The sequence below is a fragment of the Phacochoerus africanus genome, chromosome 13 (genome assembly GCF_016906955.1).
Source record: "Phacochoerus africanus isolate WHEZ1 chromosome 13, ROS_Pafr_v1, whole genome shotgun sequence".
In the NCBI taxonomy this organism is placed as follows: Eukaryota; Metazoa; Chordata; class Mammalia; order Artiodactyla; family Suidae; genus Phacochoerus; species Phacochoerus africanus.
The window spans coordinates 42,109,057-42,129,280 of NC_062556.1; the positions used below are offsets into that span (position 1 = coordinate 42,109,057).

The 20,224-nt window shown below is 32.1% G+C and overlaps 1 protein-coding gene across 1 annotated transcript in view; it reads right to left on the reverse strand.

Moving 5' to 3' along the window:
* KLHL1 (kelch like family member 1) overlaps positions 1-20,224 on the reverse strand; it is a 384,315-nt gene that overhangs the window by 199,906 nt on the left and 164,185 nt on the right. The window contains exon 4 of the mRNA XM_047756059.1: positions 5,242-5,438. Within this exon, the coding sequence (XP_047612015.1) occupies positions 5,242-5,438 (197 nt within the window). The remainder of the gene's footprint in view (positions 1-5,241; positions 5,439-20,224) is intronic.

Genomic DNA, 20,224 nt, shown 5'->3' on the forward strand with positions numbered 1-20,224 from the left:
CATGCTCCCAAGGATATACCTCATTAATGGTGAGGGTGGACAAACAACACTTAATAACAAATAAATGGTATAAACCTGAGAATTAAAGTACTTTAAAGGATATTAAGAAATGTAAGGAAATAGAGAGTTTTGAAGGCAATGGTACTTTCTGTAGAATTCTCTATAGAAGCAATCTCTGTGGAAGTGACATTTGAGCAGATTTTTAAGTGAGGCAAAGAAAAGATATAAATACTTGGTAGAAGAGTGTTTATGGCAGAAGGAAGAAAGAACAGCACAAAGGTCAACAGGTAATATGCGTATAGTCAAAAAAGAGCAAGAAGTTCAGTATAGCTGGAATTGTGTGAAAAGGGAAAACAATGATAGGAAATATGACTGGAAAGAAAGTTAGAGGAAAACTATGGGTAGTCCTGTTGAATGACTGAATTCAGGAGTTTTGAGAATCATAAATCTAAAAGAACATTGGTGGGAATTGTAAGATTTAACTTATATATTACAAGTGCTGGTAATTTGTTGGGACAAAACAAATCTCAATGGAAAGGATTATTTTCTATCATAAAATATTTCAATAGAGTTGTTCAGACCCGTAACAACTATATAAAAGATAATTGCAGAAGAAAATTTATCACATAATCCTAAGAAAAGGAATACTAAGAGATTAAATGAGGGAGAGAATGCAAAGAAAGTTTTAAAATATTTATTATGCATAGATGAACTTAAACTGGAAATAAGAGTTTACTTAGACTTAGATACCAGAGACTCTAGACGTGAGGAATATCATGAGTAAAGTCCAAGTGAAGGGAATTCATGACATATATTTAGAAAGGGTGATAGGAATTCAATTTATTTTTTAGGAAAAATGCCCAGGTGGTTGTTCAGAAACTAGCTGTGGAGGACTATGCCCATCAAAATATGGAGTTTAAACCTGCTATTTTGGATGTGTTGAAGACATTGTTAGATTAGGAAAACTAGTCTCTCTATGTTCTATGTAAGAAAGATTGTAGAATGGGAATTGGAGTTCTAAACAGCCACTGAAAGGGCTCTGGAAGTAAATGTCAGGGAACTTTCTTCTAGTGATCTCAACCTTATGTTCAGTGTGAATTGTTTGCAAAAGCACCATAAAGGCACTCAATTCCTCAAGAACTTCTAGAAGGCTCCCATCAACTGTCTCAGTCTAGAGAGTGAAGCAAATTACTTTCAAGGGCTCACTTAGAAGTGACTTCAAGTTTTATTCATATACCTCCCTGCATCTGTGTGTGGAGAAATAATGGCTTTTCCTCCTCTATCTTCTATACCTAAAACAATGAAGTATTTCTAAAACAATGAAGATCCAGAAGTCTCCTCTAAAGGGAAAGTTGACCTTGAAAGGAAGTAACATTGAGAATCAGTAGAAACAGACCAGGAGAGAAAGAAAAGTCAGAAGACTGATATAGACTCTGGAGTTTCCATCCATCTTCAAACAAAGTTGGTCAACAACAATATTACTCTTTCATAACATTTAATTTGAAAAGAAGCTTATACTAAAAAAATGAAAAACAAATGAGAAAACACTTAAAAACTACTTTTTTTAAGCTTATACTAAAAAAATGAAAAAACAATGAGAAAACACTTTAACACCACTTTTAAAAATGCAAGTTCATTCTATCAAATTCATACCCCAGTATTATCCAGCTAAGGAGCCATTTTTCAACTATTCTTCATTTGAATTGATTATAAAATGTTTACACTTATTGTTATTCTCATCTTTTTTTCTGTTTGTCACTCTCTAATGCTTTTAAAATGTAACATCCAGAATTGAGAACAGGTATCATAATGAATTCTGATTAATAGAGTACAGGAGAACTATTTCCTTCAATTACTTTGTTGCTATCTCTATCTTCATGCAGCCAAAGTTTAAATTAAAATTTGTTTCACACTTCTACCTAATATTGAGCATGCAATCAAAATTTTCCAGTATTTTGCACATGAACCACTGCCAAGCAGGGACACCTTCCCTGAATAGATTTTGAAATCATCCACACAAAATCAATAGCTCAAGCCAAATAAATAAGTGAAATTTTCAAAGGAAACATAGCAAAGCATATAAAAAGCGAAGGCATACCGACAGCAAGATCTGGATGTTGAAGATCAAGTTCATTGCTAAAACATTTTGACAAGGCAATTGTAAATTAGAAAAAATAACGTTGGTTATAAATCAAGCAAAGAACACATATTTAGAGCCAATAAATAAAATTCAGTACCAGAGGTAGTAGAAAAACTGGGATGGTTTGTTATTAAAGCAGTTAAGAAGAAGAAAAAAAGATAGCATAATAAATCTGTTCCCAAAACACAGACTGAATAGATTGGTTAGGGAAATACTCAGGAATAAACATGGATCAGAAGCAAGTATATAGCAAGAAATTACAATGTCAGATGCAAACACTCATTTTAAAGTGTTTGAACTTAGAGAAAATAATAATCTAGGAAGACAACTGGTCAGTAAATTTTCTCCACTAAAATAGTAAGCCATGAGAATCTGGAGAATACTGGAGCTTCATGTTTTCAAAAGAATTTGAAATAATTTTGATTCCAATAGACATGACATAATTAGCAATCAATTCACAGTCTCAAATGTAAATTAAGATAGAGTTATTGAGAATATTGAGTGACTCAGAACTCTTCCATATTTCTGTTCTACTTATGTTTTACTATAAAGCATATATTTTAAAGTGTTTAAAGACTTATTGTTACTATTGTGTGATAAGTTGCAGATCATTCCAAGCAGCTGCAAGAAAAACATGTTTATTACTAAATTAATAATTTTGAATTAGACCAGAAGGGACCATTATCCCTCTGGATAGGGAGGCATATTGTTCTTTGGCTTAGCTAACCAGGAGCTCCTAATTTTAATGGAGTATGTGTAATTAAATGACAGCAGTTGGACTTCGATATTTTGGTTGATTACATATTTGTTTACATTGATTTTATATGGTTCACATAATTTCAGCAGTAGTACTGTGCTCTGTCACGGACTATTTCAAATGAAGAATTTTATTATAGAATTACAAAACATGTATCTTCTTCCTTTTATTTCTATATTTCCATTTATTAATCTGCTTAAAGGATTAAAGAAGAAAATTAAAATAATATTGAAATTCTATCTAAGAATAATAATGAGAAGATTTTTAAATGGCCAATTGTCAGTAATTTGAAAAGGTGACAAATCGCAAAGTAAGTATTTAAATAAATAGCAACCATAAAGCTTAATGAGATTTATTTCATGTGAATTATTCCCTTGATTTGAAAAGGGAAAGTTCTATTCTTTACAATTAATTGTTTCAATAATAACAATTAAATCACTAAAAATGTTAATAATAACAATAGAAAAAGGGGTAGCATTTTATATAAGACTTGCTATATGCCATGCACTGTTTTAAGTGCTTTTAGATTGATTATTGCTAGGATATGAAATAGGATGGGTATGAAACTGTTGTAAATGATTATTCAGTTCTAGAATGGAGATAACAATGACAGCAAAAACATACAACATGAAGTTCAAACATTTAAAATGTACAATTTGAATGATTTTTGATATCTCATAAAGCTGTTAAAATACCTACATATATACATATTTGTATATATAGTCAAAATCAAAAAGTATAAAATAGGCTTATAGTATTTTAAGACTATTTACTGACTGGAATTCAGAAGTTTAAACCCATTATGAAAATGGCATTGAAAGTCAAATTTACAAAAAAAAAATAATCACCTGGTTTATATATCTAAATAATTTCCCCTTAGTATAGAAGTTCCCAGGAGTTCTGAAATCCAATATTCACTATACCAATAAATACGACACACTCTATACCTCTGAATATCCTTCCACAAATCTTACAGGCAAACCCATACCTAACATACTATGTTATGATTAAAAGTGTATTAGAGATATTGGGTTGCCATGACACAACACCATAGACCTGATGGCTTAAACAGCAGGAATTTATTTCTCCTTGTTATTGAGGCTGAGAAGTCCCAGGTTTAAGGTATAAGCAGATTTGTTTCTCGAGCGAGGCTTTCTTCCTGGCTAGCAGATGGTCATCTTCGCATTGTGTCCTCACAGGTGGAGGGAGAGGAAGCAAACTCTCTAGTGTCTCTTATAAAGCTACAATCCCATCATGAAGGACCCACCACAGTGACCTCACCTAAAGCTAATAACTTCAAAGTCCCCAATTCCAAATACCATCATTTTTGGAGTAAGACTTCAATATTAAATTTTCTTTTTCTTTTTCTCTTTCACACCACACCTGTGACATATGGAAGTTCCCCGCCTAGAGGCTGGATCTGAGCTGTAGCTGAGGCCTATGCCACAGCCACAGCAACACCAAATCTGGTAATACTGGATCACAGCCACATCTGTGAACTGAGCTGCATCTTGTGGCAATGTCGATCCTTAACTCATTGAGCCATTGAGCGAGGCCAGGGACTGAATCTGCATTCTCATGGACACTATACCAAGTTCTTAATCAGGCAAGCCACAAAAGAGACTCCTTTAATTTTGGTTGATACAACTCAGTCCACGGTAGAGAGGTTGTCAGAAAGATGAAAAAAAATTAAAAAATAAAAAGCTTTTGTGGCATAAACTGTTAGCTCTTAACTACAAAGAAAAAGAAAAGAATAAAAGGCCAGATGTGGAAGTAGTTGTCAAAAGATAGCTATGTCAGGAGCAATTAAGAAAAAAAATATAAACACCATTTAAAATCTCAAATAGTCAATATATCTATCTATATTGCCTATATAATATAAAGCCATAAAGCAATCATAAAGTCCATTCTGTGATAATTTTTACTTTGAGGTTATTAAATACTGTATGATATCCCATAATGAAAGTGTGCCAAAAATGCAAAATTAATTTCAAACTTAAAAAAGTTGTTCAGGAGTTCCCGTCGTGGCGCAGTGGTTAACGAATCCGACTAGGAACCATGAGGTTGCGGGTTCGGTCCCTGCCCTTGCTCAGTGGGTTGACGATCCGGTGTTGCCATGAGCTGTGGTGTAGGTTGCAGACGTGGCTCGGATCCCGCGTTGCTGTGGCTCTGGCGTAGGCTAGTGGCTACAGCTCCGATTCGACCCCTAGCCTGGGAGCCTCCATATGCGGCCCAAGAAAAGGCAAAAAGACAAAAAAAAAAGGTTGTTCAATGCAGGGATAGTAATTATTTTAACCTATGATAATACAGTTGTCTCTATTATTAAAAACTTAAGTTTCCTTACCATTGTGTAGCTGTGGGCCACCTTCATTAATTCAATGCATCCTTGAGCATCTGCAAATGCTCGGATTCCCAAACAGTTAGATGGATGCAAGAGCTTCATGAGGAAATGGCAGCACACTTCTACTACTTGAGGAAGCTGAAGAAGGCAAGCTGCAGCAAGAAGGTTTTCAATGGTTTCTTCCTTTAATTCCAAGCAACCTAAACATTAAGTGAAAAGAATTATGAAACTGTTAAAAACATGAAATGACACATACCATTTTGTAACTCGAAATATTAGGCCAATCTTCTAGAAATGATCTGAACCTAAATTGATAATCCAAATACATATAACTCACTAAAAGCCAACAATTGTTTTAAGTGTCTGGCATTTTCCCTGGTAATGTCCAAAAACATCTAGTGCATAAATGCAGCTTCAACTAAAGCATCTGTGTCCTATACGTCAGGAATTATGATTTTACTTTTAGTTGTGGATTAAGGAAAAAAAAGTGAAATGTTTCACAACACATATCTACAAAGTTAAGAGAGAAAAATATGCACTAATTTGTGACAATATAATATATTCATATGTATATCCATATGAAATACCTATATCTGAATAATCATATATATATATATTTATGTGTGCATGTGTTGCATATTGCTAGTAGTATATTTAATTCACTGTGCTTATGATTATAATATTCTATAATTTTTCTTTTGGTCAGTTAACCTCAAAAATTGATCTCTTCAGTGTTGCCTCTTTTTTCTAACTATTGGAATAATTTATTAAATAATGGAGTTGTTTCTGGAATGCTAATAAAACACATGTGTGAAAACTTCTAAGTTAAACTATTTAGGTTTAGATTTCATTTAGCATTTCAACATATATTTAATAGGTTTAGTTCCATTCAGATTTTCTGTCACCATATTCTAGGTCATACATTCTCAGAAGTGGTTTATGCCATCTTAAGCTTTTGTGAAATAGATGGATACTCCACTAGAAATATCTTCACTCATTTTTCCTGAGCACAGTCAGGCCACATACTAACATCATGATACACATCTGTAGATGTGTGTTGCTACCACATCAAAGCATTTATGCTGTAAATGTGCTTTGTACCTGGTCTTTCTCTTCTACCAGTTAACTGAAGTTGACATAATATCTTAGTGGATGGAAGATACAGGGGCATAAGGGGCCTGAGTCTCTGAACCTACACCCAGGACTCTTAGCTTCAAAAAGTAATACTCAATATTCAAGCCAAAAATGCTCCAAAAATAAACTCAAGTTTTTACTTGAATATGTAATTTAAAGCTGTCCTAAGTGCCAACATTTGAAACTCAAGTGTAAAACCATAGGGAAAAATAATTGACTAACTTTTATTATTAATATGATCTCATTTAATTGAAATTTAGATGTGCATTCATGCCAGTTGGAATATGCTTTCTGACTTTCTGATGCTACTGCAATTTTTTTCTTAGATCTCTCCTTTTCCCATCATTAATATTTATTTTTATGACATGTTGGAGAAGTGGTCTACTTTCAAAAATTCACCTTTCAGGAACAGAATATTTATTAAAAAAAATCTTTATAAATTCTTTTATTTTTTTTATACCAGACTTTTTATTCTAGCTTTTTTTTAAAATTTAGAATAATGTTCAAGGATAGTACAATAAATGCAATATGGTTTTAATTAACTTTTCATGTTAATATTTTGCTATATTTACCTATGAGTGTATATTTATGCTGTAGTTGCTGAATTATTTGATAGTACTTCTAACCATCACATATTTCACCCCTAAATACTTTGGTATGTTTCTCTAGAAAAAAAAGCATTCTCCTATGTAACCTTCATGACTTTATTTACACACTCAAAATTGATACAATATTATTTGCTATAATGCAAATTTCCCTAAATGTCCACATAAAATATAGATTTTTTTCTTTAAATTCAAAATCTAATTAAGTCTCATGCATTACGTTTCCTTGTTATGTCCTTTTAGTCTCCCTTAATTAGAGCAACTTTGCATGATTTTGTTATTCATAGCATTTATATTAGGGAAGAGCCCAGACCAAAGGTTTTGTAGAATTCCTCAATTTGAGTCTTTCATATTATTCCCCATGATTAGACTTCACTGGAACTTTTTTGTCAGGAAAACCACAAAGGTGATGCTGAACCCTTTTTGGTGCTTATATATAGAAAGGTTCACAACGTCAGTATATCCTACTGTTGATGGTGTTAAATTTGGTACCTTATTTAAAATAATATTTGCCATAGATATCTTCACTTTAAAGAAGTGTTTCCCTTTGTAATTAGTAATTAATCAGTTGGGTGAAGGATAATTTTTATTTCACACATGACATTTCACCCATAACTTAACATGTTTAATAGATAAAGTGTATTATGTTTTATTTATGAGTTTCATTGAAAGAATAAAAGAGCAAAAAAATCATGTTGAAAGGGATTTGATGAAGAAAAAAGCAGGTAAGTGAACAGTATACATTGAAAGGAAATTAAAATGCTTTTTATTACATATTAATTTCCTATTAAATTAGCTACCTAAATTTCATTTTGATATAAAAGAGGGACATTGTCAATGATAAAAGTAAGAAATACTTATTTAAATTTCTAAGATATTAATAAATGCACAAGGACCCTGTAGTTCAGATATTATCAACTATTAAAATATTAAATATCACAGTTCATTTTAGCAGAGGAGACATCTGCCAAGAGCAATAAAATTCTCCGAGGTGTTTATAGTTCACATACAATAACACTGTCATTAAATAATAATGTCCAACAAAACCTTCATTTGAAGTTGAAGGACTTACACTAGTTTTAATGATTTTAATATTACTTATATTAAGCTTATGAATATTAAACATGCAAAGTTCTACAAATTGTAGAAACCTGTATTTTTATAGATTTTAGATGATTTTATTATGTATATTTATGAAAATAAAAAATATAGAAGAGATAACATGAGTTTATTAAATCTATTATTTACAATTGATTATAAGTATAGCAATTATATATATACAATATTGTCATGATTTATGACCTTCAGAGGATTTTACCTAAAATTTTTCAGTAAGATTATCAAGAAGATATTTGCATGCTTTTTAGCATAGCTCTTGTAAAAATCAGTTAAAAATGATACATCCAGTAGGTACAATTTTTATACATTCCGTTTTACTATGATTTCAGAACACTGAGAGTGACATTCTTTAATTTTTATTCATTGTTCTCAATAGCATTTTTGCAGAAAAGAACATAGCAGGCCTGAACTGCTCTTCCTGAAAAGACTGCTTGCAAGATTTGCTCTTGACTGGTGTCTGAAAAGTTAGATTTCAAGAGAGTTCCCATTCAGTAACATAAATGGTTCACTACGCCTGAACTGTTTTGTAAACATTATGGTTTATACTAACACCTGCTGTCCTTCTGGGACTCTTGAATTTTGAGAGTAGAGGCTTCCTGCATAATCAACCCTCAATAAAACACAGGACACCAAATATCTAATGGATCTTCCTTGTTAACAACAACTCACAGGCCAACTCACAGGCTTTGTCACAACTCATTGCAGAGGAAATTAAAGTGTGTCTTGTGCTATTCCACTTGAACAGCCAACCTTGGAAGTTTGCTCCTGGTTTTCCCAGGACCATACCCTATGCACCATTTCCCTTTCCTCATCATGCTTTGAATCCTTTTGACATAACAAGTATATCTATACTTGACATAACAGGTATATCTGTATCTGAGTCCTGTGAGCCATGCCAGTGAAGCATCAAACCTAGAGGATTAGTCTAGGGGATATCCCAACATAGTATTCTAATTAAAATAGTTTGGGTGGTAGGTGATGTTTGAGATATACTGTGTCCATGGGCTGGAAGAGAAAACATTGCTAAGACTTGAATTAAGCCCAAATAATCTATAAATTTATTATAGTCATAATCAAAATCCCAGCTGACTTTATGTAGAAATCACAAAACTGATTCTAAAGTTCATATGTAAATGCAATAGCCTAGAATAACCAAACTGATTTTGAAAAAGGGACAAAGCAGAAATAATAACCCTACTGGATTTTAAGACTTTTATGAAGCTGCTGTAATTAAAATGTATTGCTATTCATCTAAATACAGACAAAAAGATCAATGGGAAAGAAAATCTTTCTAGAAATAGAACTACACATATGTAAAGTTTTGCAAAGGCACAAAAACATTTCAATTGAAAAAGGATAGTTTTTGTACAAGAAGATATCCATGTTCAAAAACGTATTTTAATCCATATCCCATGCAATATACAAAGATTACTCAAAATGCATCACAGTCCTAAATTTAAAACTATAAATTTCCCTAGGAAAACTTAGGAGAAATCTTTGGTAATCTTAAGATAATTAATAAGTTGTTAGATAAAACATCAGAAAGCATAATCGACAAGAAAAAAATTGCTAGATCGGACTTTATAAAAATCACTACAAGTGACAAGAGGAAAGGAACAAAAAGGTGAACCATGAACTGGAAAAAAGTATTTGCAAAATCATATATCTGATAAATTGCTTCTATCTAGAATACACACAAAACTCTAAAACTCAATAATTAAAATATAACGGGCAAGTTATTTAAGTAGATATTCCACAAAAGAAGATAAATGAATGTAAAATGCTCAACATCATTAGTGTTTAGGTGAATGCAATGTAAAAAGTGCAGTGAAATACAATGACATGCATCAGTGCTACTGGTATAAATGTGATATGATATAACCATTTTGGAAAACAGCTTTACAGTTTCACATTTCAAATGACTCAGTTATTCCACTCCTAAGTATTTACTCAAGAGAAATAAAAGAATATGTCAGTGATAAATCCTTATACATGAATGCATGTAGTAGATTTATTTCTTAATGATTAAACATTGAAAACAACCCATTGTTCATCAACAAGTGAATGGATGAACAAATTGTAGTCGGTCTGTTCCTAAGGTTACTATTCAGCAATAAATTAGAAAGAATTATTGATATACACAACATCATGGTGGATAATGCTAAGTGTCAAATAATTCTGCTGAGTATAAGAAACTAGACAAAAAATAACTCTTATGACCCAATTTAATTAAAATTCTTAACCAACCCAAAGTGTTTATTGTGAGTGACATAAATCAGATTATCCGTATCTGATTATGGGTTAATGGTGAGGAGAGGCAATAAGATGGATAATAAAAAGGGGTGATGGGTACATTCATTATCCTGATTGTGATAATGATTTTATGTTTGCATACATAGGACAAGTTGTACACCTTATATGTGTATAGTACATTGTATGTCAATTATTCATCAATAAAATCTTTAAAAAAAAAAAAACAAAGATGATTAACCAAGGCGAGTAGAATTGACTAGCACCTGCAAATATTTTCTGAGGGTTTTTATTAAAACTCTACTAACAAAATTAGAGATAGAATGTTATAATTCAGAAAAGTTATGGTTATATGTACCTTTTTTCTTAAGTTTACAAAATATAGAGTATATTATTACAGTCCTGGAAACTTCATATACACTATTATCAATTTAAATTGCTTGACTAAAGTATTGTTAAAATAATCTTATAAGTGTAACTCTAACATACAAAATGGTGGGTACTGTGTATGTTTGTATGTGCATCTTAGTATGTTTACCTTCCCAGATAAACACCTGGAAAGTGATTCAGAGATATTATGCAGTAAAATGAGCTATAGATTGTGTAAGAGCAAATAATTATTCAGTTCAAATTCAAATGCTGGATCTAACATTGTACTTTATAATAATTTAGATAAAATGTTAGCTGGGCATCTCATCACTCTTCCTTACTTAAAAAAGAGACAGAGAGAGAGAAACTAAATTTTCACAGGTAACTTTGGATGTGAATTGGCAGAATATAAGCATTGTTTGTTTCAAAGAGAAAAACATTCTATTTTTTTTCTTGGAATGTATACAATAATAGAATCCATTTGTAAAAGCCAGAAGGCACAAATAGAATGTAAGTGTTGAGCCTGAATGCACCCAAATTGAGCTACCCCATGCATGATACATTTCTTTATATCTAGAACCTGGCTATTTTTTTTTTTGACAGATTTGGATGATAAAAAGGAAAAATCTGCTAAGTATTTGACTTAAAAGTGAACCTTGAAAAAAGGCCATGACTACTGTTAGTGAAAAAAAAAAGTTATTCTGTACATCCACCAAAAGTTAACTCTCAGGACATTAATGTTCACAAATTGCTTTAGACTTGCTTATTGAGAGGGAAAATCTGTATGTTTTCACTATAGGTTCCATTGAAAATTGGCTTAAAATATCTGATACTTAGATGAAATTTTAAATATCTAAGGATCCCATGGCTATAGGAAAATAAGACTCTAAGAAAATTTTCTTTCAAAATAGGGAAATATTTATAATATTTCTTGATAAGTCCAGAGGACAGTTGTCCCCAGAACTAACACATCATCAGGAAACAGCCATCTTCTTAAGAGCCTTGTTGTTTCCCTTATGGTTGCCATAGTTTCAAGCTTCAAATTCAGGCAGGAGTATACCCATAAAAAGAGAAAGTATTCCTTCATGAATATTTCCCTTGCATCAGTGAAAAAATCTTTACTGAAAGTTCCCCAGAAGTGTTTCCTTTTCGTTGCCTTGGCAAAAAAAAAAAAAAAAAAGCTTAATACATGACCATGTTTTAACCCAATAATTAGCAATAGGGTAAAACCTCAGTGGTTGAATTTGACCCTACAAGTATTATTGATAGGATTAGTGTCATTCTCCTTCAAATCAACGAAGGGAATAAGAAGGGACTGACTTTTGAAATAGCGTTCCAATGTGTGCTATATTTAGCTGTAATCTCACATTAAATCAATGCTTAAAACAACTGTTTATTTGAACACATGCCAGCAGACTCAAACTCTGATTTTCTACAAGAGATCATTAAATACACATCATATTGGAATTAATATAGGTAAAATATAATGAGAAAAATGTGAAGATTATAAAATAATATGAATCTGTACTGTTTCTAATTAATATTCAAGTTGTATACTCTTAACAATTGTGCTGTATAACTATTTTATCTATAAAATCAGTTACATTGAAAAAAGAATGCATTTTACCAGAGGAGTGCAAAAACCACCTGTAAAATCTATAAAATAAACTAAATAACTGATCTATTTATCTATCTGTCTATCTACCTAGTATCTATCTATCTCTATCTATTTTTAATGGAAAGAGCAAGAAATAATACATTGCTAAACTAGAGTTTAATTAATATTGGATATTTTAGTAATTCATAGGAATTAAAAATAATTTTTTATTAAAATACTTCAGATTTACACAAAACTTGCAAAGATAGCACAAAGATTTTCCACAGAGCTCATATCTAGTTTTGCTAGTTAGTTCTATGGCACAATTGTTAAATTAATTAATCAGCATTGTTGTATTATCATTAACTAAAGTTTATACTTTACTCACATGTACTTAGTTTTCTACATATTATCCTTTTCTTCTGTTCCAGGATCCTAGGCAAGATACCCCATTTCATTTAGTTGTTTTATATCCTTAGGCAACCCTTAGCTGTGACAGTTTCTCAGCCTTTTCTTATTTTAATGACTTTGACAGTTTCAAAAGTACTACTTAAGTATTTTTCAGAATGTCCTCCAGTTGGGATTTATCTAATTATGATTACACCAGGATTATGGGCCTTTGGTCTCATCACATCATATCAAGGGTATACACTATCAAGATGACTTATCACTGTTCACATCAATTTTGATTACATGGTAGGAGTAGTGTTTGTCAGGTTTCTGCGTAGTACAAGAAACATTTTACCCCCTTTTCCATACCCTGCTCTCTGGAAGGAAGTCCCTATGAACAGCCCCTCTTTAAGAAGTGGGGAGCTTTGATTTATCTCCTTGACAGCAGATTAATTACATATATAATTTAGAATTTAATTACATAATAATTTATTTACATCAATAAATTCCTAGGGTTTTTTCAGTGTTTCAAAAAAAGACAGGAGATCTATGGGAATATTTGGTTTATATCACTTTATTAAATTTAATAAGTTTACATGTCTTTTTAACAATTACCAAAATTAATTGATTTTTACTGCAATTTAGACTTTTACTTCTGTCAAATTTTCCCTTAATCTATTATGTACGACATTACTGGCACAGGTAGCCTAATATGCACTTTCTCTCTCTTTCCTGGAGGAAAATCCTGAGTGTACTCTAAAAATTATAGCAAACCAATTTTAGCAAACATCATGATAATCTATACCTGGAAGTTCTATAAGCTTAGAACATTTTAATTAATAAAAAAAGTCTCGCCTGCATTTGAGCCATAAGAAAAGCATGGTTTATGTGTTTTGAATGCTATATATACCTCAGAGTTCAAAAGTTCACTGTTAGAAAAGTTAGGGAACTGTGTGTTCAAGGAACAGTAAGAAAGTAGTTGGGACCACAAAGATCATCCTTTTTCCATTAAACCTGCACCCCTTTGTCTTTAGGAAAGTCCGCTGGGTGTTGAGTTAGAACCAAAAATGTCAGTAGTTTTCATGTACTTAAATTGTTTTAAATCTACTATCTTTACACATTTATCCATTGGAAAGAACAAGGAATTGATTGCTCAGTAAAAATCTTGACTTTGTCCGAACATTCCCTTAATCCACACTCATGCACAGGTGTTTAACCTCCTTGACTTTAAGGATAGAATGTCGCCTCTTATTTCAGTGTACTATAGTTTATTACTCTGTCCCTAATTAACTAAATAGCATATTTCCCACTCCCACTACTTGCTATAGAGATTAATCTAAAGCAGTGTGTCACTCAATAGTCAAGGCAATTTTGGTTGTGAATATACATATTTTAAGACATATTTACATAGAACATGACTCTTTGAGTTCAGCATAGATAAAACCAATATCTTCAAATTCCATGTGTTCTGAACCCAACAAAATTTGATCCAAAGATTTTAATATTCTCTTGATTAATACATGAACTTTTTAATAATCTATAATTCTGGTCAGCACAATTCAAATTTGAATCAGCCAACAGTTCATTATTATATCTACTTTTGGCATTTTAATGAGGCTTTCTGAAGTGCACCATTGTGTCTTACAAGTATTCAAATACTCAAAAATATTCCTCTCAGATTTTAATATCGGAAACCTCTGTTTTTGTTGAGCAAAATATTAGTTTTTATTTTATAGCATAACTGACTATGCTTCTTCCTTTGTCTTGTTTATGGAGAAGCTAAAACAAAAGATCAACATATAATTTTTATGAATAAAAACAATCTTAATAGACTTAAGATATAAGTCGTATCATGGGTGTTGCAGATTTGAGTTTGATAATTAGGAATGAATTATGACCAATATTATAATACTGTGGCTTCTGCAAATGATTTTCTAGATTTATTTTCTTCCTTTATTGTTCTAGTTCAATCGAGAAAATACAGATGAGATTGAAAGGGATAAAGAGAATACACCTTCTCATTAGACTGATTTTGTAGCAACTGTACCTACATATTGTTACACTATGCTCTCAAAGAACTAGGGTGAATTGAATTGAAGTTGCTCCATCTTGGATGCTTAAATATTTTGGACACTACCTCGGATGGTCATATAGTGGAAATGAAAAAGTTATGATATTTTACTCCAACTGGGAGTTCTACACTCCTATCTGCATAAAGCCATCCATCTTACCCTCTTCCTTTGTACTCTGGGGCTTCTGAGTTGCCAGATTGTTTTTGTTTGTTTACTTGATTAGCAGATAATTTTCTCTGGAGTGCTATCTTGGCACTCAAAATATGCTTAGTATGTTTTCTAATTCCCTTTTTGCTACAATTATAGGTCAGAGATTACTACTTTCATTTTCTGACTATAAGAACTCATGTTTTTTTAAAAATCACATATAAAATCCATAGTCATAATCAATATTTCTTGGTCCCACTGGGACTAAGGAAAGTGCAATACTATAAACTATTCCTCAGCAAGTACACAGTTGATTCTCAGATAACCAGTGAAATCCCCTCCCAAAACACTACCCTAGATCATCCATTTATATTTACTAACACCTTAATTTCCCTCATTTACATATTTTATTCTGAAGCCATTTTGTAATGGCAAATATTAATTAAATGAATATAAGATATAAGGTTTGCACTTAGATCTAAATATATTTTCTTTAACTTAATGATAAGTAAAATAATTTGTCAAAAAATTCAAAAATGTCCTATTATATAAAAATGCCCATTTATCATAAAGTAGACAGTTTAGCCCAGGAAAACACATGATGATAATTAATGACATATATTTCAAAGTATTGTTACATTTTGTAGATATGAATGTATCAGGAATAAAAATGTTATATATTCAATCAACATAAAGTGATTTTACAATTCTTCTGGCAAGAGTGAATTTCCATTACTAGTCTAGATTGTCTTTACTGATATTTTTACTCTTCATTAGCCCCTTCTCTACTTACTTCTAAACATTTCTCCACAAAAGAAGAAAAGCTGGGGTGGGAAACCTGCCTCAGACTCACAAGATAGCCATCTGGATAGAGTGTTTTCTCTGGTTGAGGACTAGGAGTGGAACGCAAGTTCAGTTGTGGCTACAGTGTGCCTGCGAAAAATCAAGCCCACAGTTTAAAAGGGTCAGGGATAAGGTGCCCCTTTAGGATGTCTTAAAGCATGCAATCCATTTCTGGCTGAAACTGGCTTTTCTTCTTGGGTAGCCCTTACCGTCCCTTATTCAAGGAAAACAAAGCATTTAAAATTAAAGTGCTTGGAGTTCTCATTATAAATTTATTTTCTCAAACATGAAGGATAAGTAACTCCTCATCAAAAATGGCAAACCAAGGGAAAATGATAATTTCTGGAAGTCTTAGAAGGGTGGAGTGACTGGGTTTGTTTTGTGTTTGTTTTCTTTATTGTTTTTCACTGCATTTAGTTGTTTTTTGATACCATCTGCAAAAAACATCAGTCCTATAAAATTTTAAATGCAAAGTATTGAGAAATAGTCAAAACTCAAAGTAGTATTTTAAAAGCTATATATTATTTAGAAACATATGTGAAAAGTTCATGCTTCAGTTTTCCCAATTTCAACAAAAAGGTGAGTATTGTCAGACGTAACAGATGTGAGTGAAACATCCTCAAATATTAAATATTAAATATTAAACATGACTAGTGTTTTTATAATTTTACTTATTTAGATAAAAAAAATCAGAGTTAAAATTGCAGATTTCTGAATTTGAAAATATCCAAGCCTGAGAAGATTTTTTTTTTTTTTTTTGCTTTTTAGGATCTCAACATATGGAAGTTCCCAGGCTAGGAGTTGAATCGCAGCTGTAGCTGCCTGCCTACACCACAGCCATACAAATGTGGGATCCAAGCTACATCTGCGACCTGCACCACAGATCATGGCAACCCCAGATCCTTAACCTACTGAACAAGGCCAGGGATTGAACCCGCATCCTCATGGATACTACTCAGGCTCGTTTCCACTGAGCCACAAAGGAAGTCCCAAGTCTGAGGATTTAAATAGCGCTAAAAGCAACCACAAACAATTCTCCATTTGGGCAGCATCTGTATACTTTCCTTAGATTATTCATGATTTTGTGTAAAGGGAAATTAATTATAAGGAAAAAATATATTTGATTAATAGTTGATACTAGCTCAATAGAAGGTCACATTTTTTTCACACAATGTGGCAGTTGCATAAGTACATAAAAGCAGCATTTCTCCTCATATTAATCAGATAATGTTGAGTAGCTTCAGAACTAGTAGAAAGAACATCAAAATGTCACTGGAAAAACTAGACTGTAATTTCACATCTATGTTAATTTGGGGGGGGGGATGCACAGCATGCAGCAACTTGATGTGGGATCTCAGCTCTCAGACCAGCTATTGAACCTGGGCTGCAGTGGTGAAAGCACCATGTCCTAACCACTAGACCATCAGGGAATTCCCCATGTCTATGTTATTTTCCTAACCTTTGTGTTATGATGCTTCCATTTCCGTATCTGACAATAAATTTGAGTAACTATCAATCTCAGAATGCTGCTGTGTGGATCAGATGAGATAAAATAATAAGTGTAATATATGATAAAACATCTCATATATATAAGGTAAGAAAATTACAGTCGATGGTGTAAACAAAACATGTACCACTAAAAATGTATATGGAATCATACATATGAATTGAAATCATACAGTAATACTGAAGCATACAATAAATTGGATTCAAAAGTTATGAATGTTTAAAGAATGAAGTAATTATTCCCTCCCCAGTTCTCAGTCTTTGTTTTTTATAACAGAATATGCAAAGGATTTGCAAAAACTTATAAAAATACATATTATGAATAATCTTCATAAATAAATGCTAATAATAAGCTAAGCATTATACTAAAACTACTTAATTTTATTAGTTGATTTTTCCTTAAAATAATCTTCTCCCTTACACATTCTTATTTTCCCTTTCTCACAGTTGAGTAATCTTAAGACTCCCTAAAGCTAAGTAATTTAACTAACATTCTAAATTATAATATGGGGGAGGCCGAAGGCTACCATCAAAATTCTTAATGAAAACTAAGAAGTAGGTAGTGCCAACTAGAATAAATGCCCCACAACAAGAATGAATACTGGGATGCCCACATTATAATGATTTCTATTTGAATATAAGTCCTGGCCAAAGATCACAGATATTTTCAGTGTTAAATAAAACACACTGCACTATACATAGGAACTGCCCTTCAAATAGAACAAAATAAAGCATACAGCTGTTTTGGGATGAGAGTGAGGATAAAATACTCCTGAGACAATGCAATCCAATATAACATTAATGGCACAAGAATACAAGCAAGTACCCTGCACAGTTGGTGTAATGGCTTCTGATTCACTTTATGCTTTTCTAGTACCCAAAGCAGAGGCAAATGTAAGCAATTTTAAGTTTGAGACCTACAATAAAATAAAATCAAAGCAGATTTTTTTTTCTAAGAAAGCAAAGTTAATTATAAGATGAGACCTGAGAGATTTTCCTTACTTGGAAACTCAGAAAGTAGATGTGCGTTACAGCGCAGAAGAGACAAAACCTTTCCTCTATAGCTAGCAAATATCATTTCACATGGCTTTTCATCGTCAGTCTGTCTATGAAACCCCAAAGCACAAACAAAAATGCATTCAATAATTACTACAAAATTTGCACAGTTTACAAATTATACATCATTTTAAATTATTTAATACAGTAATGTTTCCCCAATTAATTTTATAGTATTCAAGTTTTGCACACAGAGTTTTCTGGTAAAATAATGGAAATGATGACAATACTAGAATATTTTATTTTACTTTATTATTTTTACTTTTTTTTCTTACTGATACACATAGATAATTTCACCATCTTATGAAAATAAATCAATATTTTTAATTAGTTGGTAATAGTAATACATAAAACTAGTCATTAAAGGCTCAGTTTCTAAAATTGAGTACAGGATTTTCTCATCTAGTAAAAGCCCTCAGTTTAAAACTAATATTCTGCTAATGTACTTGAATACACATGCCACTTGAATTAAACCAGTAATAAATATAAGACAATAATTTAATTACAATAAAAAATTCTGAAGGGAATTAGAATATCCAGTCCAGGCTGAGTATATTGATGTATATTTTTTAATATTAAAGCGGAACATTAAACATCTCAGCTCCTATATGTGTGTATTTATTTTGTTCAAATGTTTGGCAGTAAGCAGGAACCATCTTACTATTCCTTAGCATGTACTAAGACATTCTTTAACTTCAGTGGCACACAAACCTTTCTTTTTCTTTTTTTTTTCCCCCTCACAAGGAAGTTAAGTCTTCAGTGTGATTAAAGGTTTGCCATTTGGCAGTTTAATTTTCTATCCCTATTTTTAATACCACTGCTAGATGGACAGCTCCCTTTATTTAAACCTTGTCTTTATCAGTTCTCTACAGGACCTGACACTTTCTAGTAACCCCGCAATCCCATCTTCTATATTTGTTCAAACTCCATTTCCTTACGCATCAATGAACACAGTATATTTTCAAGTATGTCAGGATAATACTGACTATGTAAGAGATAAACCAGAAGGAAATTTCTATCAGCCTGAGGCAACTTTAAAACAAAGTGAACCCCAGAGCATCCTTTTCAAATATATTAAATTTCCTCTTTCATTTTCACAATGTGACCATCAATTTTCAGCTAGAATTTATACACACACACACACATAGACACATAGTCATGTGTGTATACATATATGTACATATCACTATATATATATATATATATATATAAAATTCACTAGATATATATAATTCACAAAATCAATATAGTAGCCCTCAAAATATTTTTTCCCTCAAAATTTGTTTTATATCATTCTCTAATGAGGAAACACCAGGCTGTGTACATCATAAAGTATGTTTATACCAAAAGAAAGTAACAAAAATTAGTATTTTATATCTTAAATTGAAAAGTCTCTTAAAGGCAGAGAATATGTGTAATTCAGCCAGAGTGCACCACAGGCATAGCACTCAGTAGGCATGTAGTCAAACTTGGAGGTGTTCAGTGCATTCATAGGGCAAGAGCTATTAGGTATTAATGTGCCCAAATTGTCAGGTGTCATTTCCCTCTTCAGGGAACTAGTGCTAGACCAGGGGGAAGGTTGACTTAAGCCTCCAGTGAGCTTCCATCCAGCAACTTAGGGGTTCATGTAAGCTACCCGGACAACTGTGAGAACAAAAGAGTCATAAGCCACTGTAAGGAACTGCATCATAATTGACTCTACAAAGGACATTGTTTCAGTAGAGATGACACCATTCAACTTGTGTTCTGACATTTTACTGTAATAATAGGTTCAACATCTTACTATTGATCTTTGTCAATTTACTTTATCTCACTGACTAGGCAGCATTGAAAACTTCAGCATCTCTTAAGCATTGAAAAAATATGTCTCTTCATATTAATTCAAAAGAGAACAACAA